Genomic DNA, 12,775 nt, shown 5'->3' with positions numbered 1-12,775 from the left:
GTTTTGCTATATAAAAGAAAAAAAAAAGGAGGGATGCACAGAAAAGGGGGACATAGAGTAGCTGATTCAGGAAGTCTGTACCTTCCAAGTACCTCAGCCAATGGGGGAAGGAAGAGAGTGATGCATCCAGGAAATTAGGATAGAAAGGGGGCTGCATTCCCAAACCATTTGAAAGACCCCATGGGAAATGCCTCATGGCCTCTGCCTTTATTCAAATAAAATTACAGGACTCCTCTGTCTCCTTTTTGGACATAAACCTCTGGCGCTATGAATTTTTCCACACAAAATGGTATTACATTTTTTGTTTGAAAATGTATAACTCTAAGACAAGATGTCTATTATTCTTTAATGCATTTAGGTAGTTTCAAATGTGTTTATTTTAATATAATAGTCTCTTCTTTATACTTACTGGTAAAGCTATCTGTTTTGTAAGTCTCTGCATTGAAGCAAGTTGTTCGTGTATATAAATAAGAACAAAGAGACCACAAGTTACATACACAGGTGTGGTCCTTAAAGTGGAGAACAACAGCAAAGTAACACAAGAATGACAAGAATGTGTCAACAAAGATGAATCACCTCCAGACCAGAGGGATGGGGAGAAGAATGCTAAGGTGGCCCAAAGGTAACCTAAGACTAAGCCGCAAGGTAAAAATCACCCGAGACATCTCACATGCTAATGTCAGACCACCCTGGTATAGTGAACTGACACTGACTGGAGAACATGCAGAAAAGCATTAGTTAAGGTGACTAGTGAACAAGTTCTGTGCAACTTCTTTGTTGTAACTTGTATAAAAGCCTTCAAAGGCCCCAAGAGAGGCGCCAGCTTAATGAACTATAGCCTAGCAATAATTCTGGGCAGAAAAGCATGAAAGGTCTCAGCTCTGTGTGCTCACTGGCTCCTGCACCAGGCACAGACCTCAGCTCCAACTGAGGGACAACAAAGATAGCTCAGGCTAGCCATCTGTGTCACCCAGATCTAGAAATTGATATCAAAAAAGAGGCAGAACAGACACCATCACAAGATTTCAGAACAACTAGCTAGTACATTTCTTTCCTTATAAGATAAATCAAAGTCAGTTCTAACACCAACTTTTCATGGCCTTAAACTGCAAAAGCCACATTTAAATTTTAGTTTAAGTGATCCTGAGACACCTTGCACATTTTTAGTTACAAAATGAAGACTTCCAGTTCTTCACTGAAATGCAATCACCTTGGACTAAGGAGATGCTGTGAATCATTGGTACCAATACAGCATTTTGGGAGAGGATTTGAAAAATAAATTATCCAAAAGGCATTCAGCCTGGCACAAGGGAAAAATTTCAGGCTGTAATACAGTCAAGCCACTAGAAAAGGGAAAGTCAATTCTCAGTGGTACTAAAGGTACTGGCATGGAGTTGTGCTTCTTGAAGCAGCACCTTTGAACCCTGAGCTGCCCAAGCGGAGGCAGTGCTCAACCATGCTGCAGCTACTGCTTTTCCTTTCAGGTTACCATTTAATTGCACTCCCTGTTTAGCAGTGATGCCGTGAGGACAGATATCTATTTAAACACCTAGAAAAGAAAAAAGAAACAGCATTCCTAAAGGAAGAAAATATTGCTCCTGAAAAGAGATGCTACTTACTGCTGTGACATCCCTGAAGAATTGGGTGGGGTCTCCAAGCCCAGCCACAGACAGCAGAGGAGCACTGGCAGCTAATGCTCCAGCCACGACATTTGGGTATTTCATCCTCAGGTAAGCACTCAGCATTCCTCCATAGCTACCAAAGAGAGACAACAGTTATTTCCTTTAACAGACAATTTGTAATAACTCAGAAGTTCAGGCCAACATTTACAGGCTCACCTAAAGCAAGGTAACAATAAGCTCATGAATATCTGTGATGCCTCATGTTTTCACACATGCTCCGTGATATGCATGATGTTAATGGATACATGTGATGCTTTGTGCCTCATCCTCATGTTGATCCAGTTATGGCCAATGACCAGCACACAGTGCTCTTACTGGCCTTTCCCCAAATGCTCACACCAGCTCTGGTGGGAACATAGCAGCTCAGTTTGCTTCTGTACACAAATGTAAATCCTGCCTCAGTATTTAAATTTGCACCAGCCTGAGCATGTCCCAATAGCTTCACAGCAGAGCAAAGCAGGGTTTGAGTGAAGCACTCACTGTTCAGGGAGAGAAGACACACTGTACATTTTGCATACAAAATGACAAGAACTAGTTAGAACTAGTCAGAACTTTGCCAGGGTTTTGGCAAAAGGTGTCCATGAACGTGGCAGAACAGGCTCGACTCCTGGAAAGTGAAGGCTATTCTCCCTGGGCACCCCAAATAACAGCTGTGTAGTTGATCAGCACAGATACAGGGAAGGGGAAAAGTTAACAAATGCAACAAGAAAAGTCAAAGCTACCTTGGTAGCTTCAATGCCAGGGCGAGAATCTACACATGGATCAAAAGGTACTAGACAGACCCAGGATGACAGAAGTCATTAATTTGCTGATGGTTGCAGAGTTCCTCTGAGGCCACTGGGGGTGGCAAATGACATCCCCAAAACACAGATTAAACCTGGTCTAACTCCAAGTTTAAAAGCACTCAATCTCCCTCTGTACCACCTCAAGTGATTCAGTAAATACTGTTCCCACAACACCCATGTGTAAAGCAATTTGCATTTCTCTAGCCCTGGAGACTGGCATTACCTGAAATCTCCTGCAAGTAATTTCAGGTTAATTTGGCACAGTTATAAGCACCAGAAGTGGTCTGTTTTTTCTCTCCCAGGAAATGCTGTGCTTCTCCAGCACTGCCATATTTCAGTGTTCTTCATTTGGGTTTAGTGTGTTCAGGGCTGCTGCACACTGAGCCCTCAATTACACACAGAGAGCTGCAGTCTAACATGCAGCCAGCTAGGAGGTTTTGATGAATCCCTCTCCCATCTTCCTATCCCAGGACAGCTTCTGGGCCTTCCTACTCTAGCTACTGTCCTGATAATCACAGTAAAAATCTCCGTGAGATCAACAGTTCCGTCACCACACCGCAACGAGCTGCAGGCTTAATGATAACTATCATGCCAAATGCTTTTTAGTGCACTGCAATTGAATTCAAAGCCCTGCACTTCTGGAAGACTTTTGGAGGGAAGCACCCCTCTACTACGAGAGAGGGGATGCATCAAGAAACAAGGACATCACATCCACCCAGCTGCAGCACAGTGAGCACTCTGGGACAGGACTGCTGCAAGGAACCAAAGAGAAGCAGAGCAGAATTATGAAAAGGCCTACAATGAAAATGGCTGGATGCTGTTAGAGGTTGTGTTTAATAAAAAGCTGTGTGGCCCCTTGAAAGAATATTTTATCAATTATTAGTTTCCCGTGTTTCCAATGTAAAATGTTTTGATCCTGCAGGATGAATTTCTCATTTTCATAGTTATAGAATATGCTGAGCTGAAAGAGACCCATCATGATCACTAAGCCTAACTCCTGGCCCTATGCAGGACACTCCAAGTATCCCACCCTGTGCCTGGGAGCGTTGTTCACACTCTTTTCAAATTCAAACAGGCTTGGTGTATGACCACTTCCCTGGGGATCCTGTTCCAGTGTTCAAACACTCTCTGGGTGTAAACATTTTCTTGATATCCGATCTAAACCTCCCTTGACACAGATTCATGCTGTTTCCTTGAGTCCTATCACTGGTCATGAGTGAAGAGATCAGTACTATCCCATCACAGGATACTGAAGAGGGCAGTGAGGTGAGGTTTTCCCTCAGTTTCCTTCAGACTGAATAAACCAAGCCATCTTAGTCACTCCTCATAAGGCCTCCCCTTCAGACCCTTCCCTATCTTCATGGCCCTCCTTTGGACACTCTCTAATAGCTTAATGTATTTACATATTTACATTGTGGTACCCTAAACAAGGTGACGCCACCTCAGTGCAGAGCAGCACAGTGGGATAACTGCCACCCTGACTCAGCCAGCAATGATGCCCCCTAGGACATGGTTGGCCCTCCTGGCTGCCAGGGCACTACTGACTCACATCCAGTATACCATTGGACTCCCAGGTCGCTTCCCACAGCTGCTCTCCAGCCTCTCATTCCCCACTCCATACACACAGCCAGTGCTGCCCCATCCTAGGTGAAAAACCAAGCTCTTGCCGTTTGGAAACTTCATACAGTTGGTGATTGTCCATCTGTCTGACTTACTGGTTTGACGCTGGCACAATGCCAGTGCCTCCATGAGACTACTCTCTCCCTGGTTTCTGCTGTGAGATGTGACCAGGAATAAGCAAAGCAGGCTACTTCCTGCTTTGCTTATTTTTTTTTCCACTTAGGAAAAAAAAATTATTAACTAAACTACAAGGGAAAAAAAAAATAAAACACAAGGAAAATGAAAACTTCACAAATACATCTCCTCCTCCTCCACCAAATTCCCAATACAATACATCCCCCAAATCATTGACTCTCACTCCGGCACCACCCTTCAGAATACTCAATCCTCAGTTCATCAAGAGGAGAAGGAGTCCTCCTTGTGCCAATGGTGACCTCTTCCTTTCATGTCCAGTGCTCTCACCACTGAACATGGACCAGAGCTGCTTCTAGGGTCGACTTTTAAGGATGCTTCATCCCACTGCAAAAAGGCACAGTCTCAATTTTGGGACATCTGTCCCCCCCATATTTTTCACCCCCTGGGGCCGAGGGGTACCCACACCGAACCCTCTTGGTCCTGAGGCATTGCCTCCCCCTAGAATGCAGTCCCTGTATCACAAGGAAACATGGCTCTGTCCATGGCTACACACAAAGAGTCCAGCATAAGCTACTCCATCATCTCTTCCACCTGATTCTTCTCTATTTCTCTCATGGCCCATTTCCTCTTATCTCATCTCTATCTCTCTTCTCATTTAGCTCCAGGAGGATTAGCATTTGTAAGGTTTCCATCATCCAAGAAAAGGGTTAAAAATCTGAGGATCTGTCTGTCCAGAACTCCCACGGCTGCCCAGCCGGGCACCTTCTCACCACACCCACCCTTCTCCTTCTTGGCCAGCCACTATTAAATTTCAAGGTGGCACAAGCCACAGGCACCAGTCTCTCTCTCTCTGTCTCTCCTAGAGGAGTTGGGGGGGGGGGGGGGTGGGGTGGGGTGGCTGCCCAATGCCTCTCAGTGCTCCTCCACCCTTCCATCCTGCAGGGGCCTTCACCTCCCTTCTGGCCAGGGACCCAGCCTACCTCACCGGGCTGGGTGGCTTCCCCTGCCCCGCCCAGCCCGCAGCCAGGCAGGGGAGATCTGAACCTTTCCCTGACCGGAACCCAAGAGAGCCTCCCAGGGGAGAGCCCTGCTTTTAACCCCGTGTTCTCAGAGGCGCATCCAATGTCCCAATGGCCACATTAGGTGCCAGTATTAAAATCTGAGCACCCATTGGCCTGACCACAGCATCCCAGAAAACATATTTCCGGTCAAACCACCACATGAGGTCTCTCTGCAGGGCCTCCATGCCTTCAAGGGAGTCAACGGCTCTTCCCAGTTTAGTGCTGTTGGCAAACTGACTTAGTATTCCTTCAAGTCCTGCATCCAGGTCGTTAATAAAGATGTAGAAGAGAAGAGGGCTGAGGATGGAGCCCTGCAGAATCCCACTAGTGACTGGACACCAGCCTGGTGTTACCCCAGACACTGTAACTCTTTGTGCCAACCAGTGGACAGTTGCTCACCCATCATATGCTGGACATTTTGCCCAGAAAAATCTTTGGAAGAGATAGCATCAAAAGGTTTGCTGAAGTCCAAAATAATGACATTCACTGGCTCTCCTAGATTAAGCAGGTGGGTTACCCCATCATAGAAAGAAATCAGGTTCAACATGCAGGACTTTGCCCTCCTGAAGCTAGCTGCGACCAATGACTGCATTGCTGTCCAGGTGTTCCCAGAATAATATTTACCATGATCTTCTCAGATTCTACCAGCACTGAAGTGAAACTGACAGGCCTGTAGTTTGCAGGGTCCTCCTTCCTGCCCTTCTTGAAAATTGGGACAATATTTGCCAGCTTCCAGTCTCTGGATTCCCAAACTTGCTCAAAAATCATCAAGACAGGTTTTGCAATGACATCAGCAGGTCTTTGAGGATTCTTGGATGAATCCAGCCTGACCTCATAGATTTGTAGGGATCCAGATGGAGCAGCAGATCCTGCACATATTCAGGGTCAACAGGGAGCTGATTATTCTTACATTCATGGTCCTCCAGCTCAAGACACTGGGGCCCTTTTGGTCTGTCAACCATGGTGAAGACAGGCAAAGAATGCAATAAACACCTCTGCCTTGTGGCAGGGACCTTTCTGTCCCTGTTTGTGAGGTGACCATCCTCATCCTGGAACAGGCCAATGTTATTTCTACATTGCCTTTCACAATTAATATACTTAAAAAACTCTTTTTATCGTTCTCCAGTTTTGGCAATTTCAACTCAAATTAAGCTTTAATCACATGAATTTTCTCCCTATAGAGGGGGAGCAGTGTCTCTGTATTCTTCTCATGTCACCTGATCTTCCTTCCACTGGGCATACAACCTCCTTTTTCATCTTATTTCCAAGAGAAGATCCCTGTTCAGCCAAGCTGGTCTTCTGCCTCACCTGCCTGACTTTCAACATTTGGGAATTGCTACTCCTTTGCCCTTAAGAGGTGATATTTAAAAAGTAACCAACACAGATGGACCCCATCACCTACAAAAACATTTCCCTAGGGGACTTTACTCAATAATTCCCTGAGCAGCCTGAAGTCTGCTGAAGTCTCTCCTCATGGCCAGAGTTGAGGTTTTGCTGGCACTTTTCCTCCTGTCAAAAGAGATTTTAAACTCGATGGCTTCATGGTTGCAGTGGTCAGAACAGCTGCCAACCCCCACTTTGCTCACAAAATCCTCTCTGTTGACAAGCAGTAGATCAAGAAGGGTATCTTTCCAATTCTGCTCCTTAAAGAACTGTGCCATAAAGTTGTCATCAGGGTTTTTTCAGGGCATCTCCTGGCCTAGATTGTACTGTGTGATTCTCCCAGCTGATTTCTGGCAAGCTGAAGTCCCCCATAAGGACAAGGGAAGTTGAATTGAAAGCATCCTTAGTTTCTTGAAGAATCATTTGTTTGCATCATCATCCTCTCCGGGAGAGCCAAAGTAGACTCCCGCAGTGACATCTGCATTATTTATTTGTCCTTTGATTCTTACCCAGGGGCTTTCAACTGTGCCATTGCCAACTACGAGCTCCAGACATTCTATCCCTTCCACTACAATGACATTGCCTCGCCTCTTCTGCCCTATCCCTCCTGAAGAGCCTGTAACCATCCAACAGGGCACTCCAGTCATAGGACTTGTCCTACCAGACTTCACTTTTGCTATCGGTGCCAAATTTCTGGGCTTGGGCCTAAGCTTTGAACTCCTCTTGTCTCTTGTTTGTTCCTTATGCTGTATGCATTAGTGTAGAAACATTTCAGGTGAGGTTCATTGTAGCCAACACCTCGTGAAAGCAGATTGAGGGACCCCATTAGTGCTTGTTTTCTCAGGTTTTGGCACACCATCACATTGCTTATGACTAGCAAGGCTGCTATTTTCTCTTTACCCTTTCCAAGCTATTTTTTTCTGCAGCTTTGGATGATTCAGACATCGAAGAAGCTTAGAAACATCCAGTCAGGGGTGCTTCTCCAAAGCAACCACAAATGGAGACTAATTCCTGATGGGAAAGAAGAGTGGGACCTGGTTATGAGCTCATGGGAGCCGAGGCACAGGCACATCTACTCTCAAAAGGATAGCTTAAAGCTCTACCTTGAGAACAAAAGAGATCTACAGCAGCATAACTTTGGCTGGAAAAGGATGCAGAGAAGGGAAGGAGTCCACACAATACTTACCTGCCTCCGAAAGCGATGACAGGGCAGTCTGCAGCACCAAACTGCTGCTTAAGCTCAGTAATGAGCACTGCATAGTCAGCAAGGGCTTGTTCCACGGTGAGCAGAGCAGTCTTCTTCAACTGTGTTGACTCAATTCCAAAGGGAAGAGACTTCCCATAGTACCTCTGAAATGAAAGAGATACACTATGGCAATGCTCCTATGGGTCTTCTCTACTTTCACCATAGAGCTGGGCTAATTGTGCACTAATATGAAGAGGTAACAGAGTATGAGACATCCTCTAACTTGTCCATAACTGAGGAAGTGCCTTGTCTTCTGCACCTGATACAGACACTTTCAGGACAGATCATGGAGTGAATGGCCAGGACATTACAGCGGCTTCAGTGGGTGTCAAGTGGGTTCTCAGCACATGTATCTCTCCTGAAATTCCCAGCTACAAAAGGGAACAGGATAATCTCTTCATGCCTAAGATGACAGATAGTAGATTTAATAGTGTGGAAAAGGTTGGCTTGGGACTTTTCCCAAGTAGAGACTTGGGACTTTTCTCAGGGTAGAGAGATTAAATATTATCCAAACAAAGTATCTCTCTACTCCAAAATGGAGTTTAAGGCCTGTAGAAACTACTTACAAAAACAATTCATTCATGGCATAGGCTGTACTGAAACAGCAGTCTGTATCCTGGAGTGCTGGGAGGTATAGTAAAAAATTACTCAAAAGCCGTGATTACAAAAGGAAGATCTGCTGTTATGGGGAGAAAGATTATACCAGGTCTGACTCAGCTCCACAGGAAGAAATGGTACGACTATTCCAGACCTTCAGAAAGCTGAATTTGGTAACACTGAACAGAAGAGGACTCTAAAGAATGCATGACTAAAATACTCACATGTTCAGCAAAAATGACAAGTGCTTGCTGTTCCTCTGCTAATTCAAATATGAAGTCAGAGTTCTGAGCAAAAGTCCAGATGTCACCTTCATTGCCAGTATAGAAAAAGATGGGTCCAAATCCTTTCTTCCAGAACTTTACTGAGGCAATTGAAAGAAAGAAATTAAAAATTAAAATTAAAAAAAAAAAAACAAAACCCACAAAAAAACCACATAATACCCCCCAAAACACAACAAAGAATATGTGCATGAAATGAGTCAATTTTTGATTTTGGGCAGGAGGTTAACAAGGAAGAACTCCGTGAACAGGCTGATTCCTGAGACCTGATCTGGGAACACAAAGTGTTAGGCTCCAGAAATCTCTCATTTGGGTGGGGGTAAATAAGAGCTTCCATAAGATCACTACATGGCCTGAAAATTTCACTTCTGCCTGAAAAATACCTAAAATCTCAAGTTCTGCAAGTCCTTTGCAGACAGCTGCCCCCCAAAAGAGTGATTTCCCATTTATAGACCCTTTTTAGCCCAACTCACTCCAAAACATTTGCACAGCTAAATCTTCACACAAAACTGACATTAGGGAATTGCCTGCATCTTTCTGATACTCCTCCTCTAAGGTATAAAGTTGTAAATTACATATCATAGGATGGTTTGAGCTGGGGGTGAACCATCAAAGACCATCCAGTTCAAGCCCCCTGCCACGGGCAAAGACACCTCCAACTGGACCAAGCTGCTACAAGTCCTGTGCAATCTCGCCTTGAACATTTCCAGGGATGGGGAAGCCACAGCTTCTCTGGGCAGCCTGTGCCAGGGCCTCCCCACTCCCACAGGGAAGAATGTCTTCCTTATGTCCAATCCAAATTCACCATCTGTCAACTGCAAACCATTGCCCCTTGCCCTATCACTACTGGCTTTGGCAAAAAGCTCCCCCCCCCCATTTTTTCACAAACGTTCTGTAAGTATTGGAAGGCTGCAATAAGGTTTGCCCAGAGCCTTTTCTTCTCCAGGCTGAACAAACGCACTCTCCCAACCTGTCTCCAGAGCAGAGGGGCCCCAGATGCCATGAGACAAGGGAAAGCTTCAGACAAGCCCTGCCTTAGCCTCAAATTTTCGCAACATTTTAAATTTAAGGAATCACTCTGGCTCACAGTTCTAACGACAGCAAATAAGATCTACTTATAAAAATGAATTATTTATTAAACAGACAAGAGATAACAGACAAAAGATCTTAACCACAACTACTCACTACACAATAAAACTAAAGAACAGTAAACCAGAGAACAGTGCACTATATCAAAGTATCTGTATTAAAACAGGCAAAAGTAACAGTATTGATTAGGAGTCAAATGTAATTTACCACCGAAATGGTGATAATGTAGAGATTCCTTCACTCAACCCCTGGGGAGTAACCAAGAAGCAGATGTCCCTGCTCATAGGAGAAACTCCACATATTTCCAGAAAATATATATATATATATATTTGCAGATTTCTGCTTTGTGAAGCAGAATCTATAGCAGATTTCTGCTTTGTGAAAGTTAGGGGAGACTTTTATAGTTATAAAGTGAACAGCTATCAGTCAGTCAAAATCCAGCTTATCTTGTCAGATCTCATGTCAACAGTAAGGTATCTATTGGCAGTTGGGAAGTACCAGACCAGTGTGAACCTATGGGCCCAAAACACTCAGAATAACATGGCTTTTCCTGTTTGAATTATCTGACTGGCTAACAAACAACAGATAAGCTCTTGGGAGAGGATGAGATGCTCTGCTACACAAGCTCTCAGATAATCACTGGGGCTTCCTCTGGACTCACTCCAGCAGCTCCACATCCTTCTTGTGCTGAGGTCCCTGGGCCTGGAGGCAGTTCTACCAGTGGGGTCCCGGTAGAACTGCCTCCCTCTACCTGAGCAGAGGGACCGAATTCCCCCACACACCTGCTGCCCACACTGTGGGGAGGAGCCCAGGATATGCTGATATATGTTATATATGTAACACACACGCATATGTGTGTGTGTATATATATGATGATATATGAAGATAATGTGCTTCATCCTCAGATCACTTTATAACTGAATGCAAATTGATACTGGCAGGACAAGCTGAGCTGTGATGCTAATACTGGCTTATCTAACAAACAGTTGCTCTAATGCTTGCTGACTTTTAACAAACATTTGATTTTAGCTTAGTGATAAACTGCACAGGAATTAGGAGGGATAATAAATAGTTTTTTTCAATGACGAACCTCAGACCGTCAGTTAAGTGTTGATTTCAACATATCATCCAAAGAGCCCCTGAACAACAGTTGTCCCACGGATGTTGCTGTCACATGAGGCTGTTTCCATGAACAGAGAGGCCCAAATTTAATTCTTGGCATTCTCAGCACAGAACTGACAAAGCCAGATTTGGCTTGAAATGGGATTTGAAACCTCTCATTAGTGAAACTGCTCCTCTTCATTAACAAAGAGGTCAACTGACTATGATGCATTTGCTTTGGATACTGGGTAGGTAACTGGAGTGCTCTGTTCTCTTTCCTCTGGCTCTTCTCCTCATGTGCTTCATGGCTGCTGGAGTAAACAACCTTCACAGAAGCCAAAACCAAACCAGATGGGCTCCTTAGAAAGGTACCTATTTTTTTATTGAAATCCTGGGGAATTGCTAGCTAAACTCAAGAGTATCAGATTCCCTGTTGTGAAATTAGTTTTTGTTTTCTTGCTGATAATCTGAAAGTCTCATATTGAACAAAAAAAAAAAAACAGTACAGGGAAATGGAATCACAGGAATTTTGAGTAAGGAACTCTCTATAAACCAGCAGAACGGCACTGATATTTTACTCCTCACAAATCTTATTCAGCTCTGCCCAGGACTCACAGATAAAACATAACGCTTTAAAAGAAAACAAATAGAAGTTGCACAATGCTTTAAACCATGTAATTCCAACATTCTGTTCAAAAAGGGCCACCTAATTAGTGAAATCGCAGCCTTGGGTATGCTCTCAAAATTAGTGGCATATTCATATCTTTGGGTTGAACTGATCCATGAATTCATGCCTGGTGAAACACACAACTTGGCACAGGCGCTGAACAAGCTGCAGAGCAGCTGGAGCATCTTAAGACCCCAATGCAGCTGGGAGGCAGCAGCAGGTGGGCACGAAGCTGGGCAGTGCTCACATCTGTTGCTATTCCCAAGTCCACCTTTTCTTCCTCCCTACAATTTGCTCCCCAATTCTTCTGCATAGGCAGGGTTGAAAAACATGTGACACTGGTTATGGAAATTGCTGTATTTTTAGCTACATGCTATTTAAAAAGACCTTTTCTCTTTTACTGTCAGTGATCCAAAAATGAGACACGGCTGGCTCCTTGTTGGCAGTGCTCATTCTTTCACATGGATTAAGCTATCTATAGTTGCACAAGTTTAAATAATGCAAACCACTAACCCAAGAGGGTTGAGTTAGTGATTTGCATTTTACTCCTCTACTCCTAAAAATGATCAGTACAGAGTGCAACATTTCAGTCACTATTTGTTTTTCCTGACACATTCAGAACACTCGATTACATACATTTGTAAGAGATGCTGGCGCCAACTGAAGACACACACACAGAGCCAGCGCCAGTGCAAGCTTAACACAGTCCCTTGCTTCTAGTCTACTCTTGCTCCAGAGAGGTCAGTCCCCACAATCCCCTTTGCACCACACAGCCAGAACAGAAGGCAAGGAGTGAATTCCAGACCGGTTTGTGCTGGAAAGGACCTTAAAGCTCATCCAGTTCCACCCCTCTGTCACGGGCAAGGACACCTTCCACTACCCCAGGGTGCTCCAAACCCTGTCCAACCTGGCCTTAGACACTTCTAGGGATGGAGTAGCCACAGCTCCTCTACATAACCTGTGCCAGGGCCTCCCCCACCCTCACAGGAAGAATTCCTTTCTAATATACAGTCTAAGCCTACTCTCAATTTAAAGCCAGGCCCCCTTGTTCTATAAGTACATGCCTTTTTCCAAAGTGGATTAAAAAGGAAAGGAGAATATAGACAATGCTGGGGAATGCCTGGCTCG

The 12,775-nt window shown here is 44.5% G+C and overlaps 1 protein-coding gene across 3 annotated transcripts in view; it reads right to left on the bottom strand.

Annotated features, from left to right (window-relative positions):
- DPP7 (dipeptidyl peptidase 7) overlaps positions 1–12,775 on the bottom strand; it is a 28,215-nt gene that overhangs the window by 14,149 nt on the left and 1,291 nt on the right. For all 3 annotated transcript variants that reach the window (XM_036394237.2, XM_036394238.2, XM_036394236.2), the window contains exons 3-5: positions 8,734–8,873; positions 7,853–8,016; positions 1,620–1,755 (exon numbers count right to left, since the gene is read on the bottom strand). In XM_036394237.2, coding sequence (XP_036250130.1) covers positions 1,620–1,755; positions 7,853–8,016; positions 8,734–8,873 — 440 coding nt within the window. The remainder of the gene's footprint in view (positions 1–1,619; positions 1,756–7,852; positions 8,017–8,733; positions 8,874–12,775) is intronic.

The sequence above is a fragment of the Molothrus ater genome, chromosome 20 (assembly GCF_012460135.2).
Source record: "Molothrus ater isolate BHLD 08-10-18 breed brown headed cowbird chromosome 20, BPBGC_Mater_1.1, whole genome shotgun sequence".
NCBI lineage: Eukaryota > Metazoa > Chordata > Aves > Passeriformes > Icteridae > Molothrus > Molothrus ater.
The sequence above is the reverse complement of the archived record's forward strand: the minus strand, read 5'-3'. Positions and strand labels throughout refer to the sequence as shown.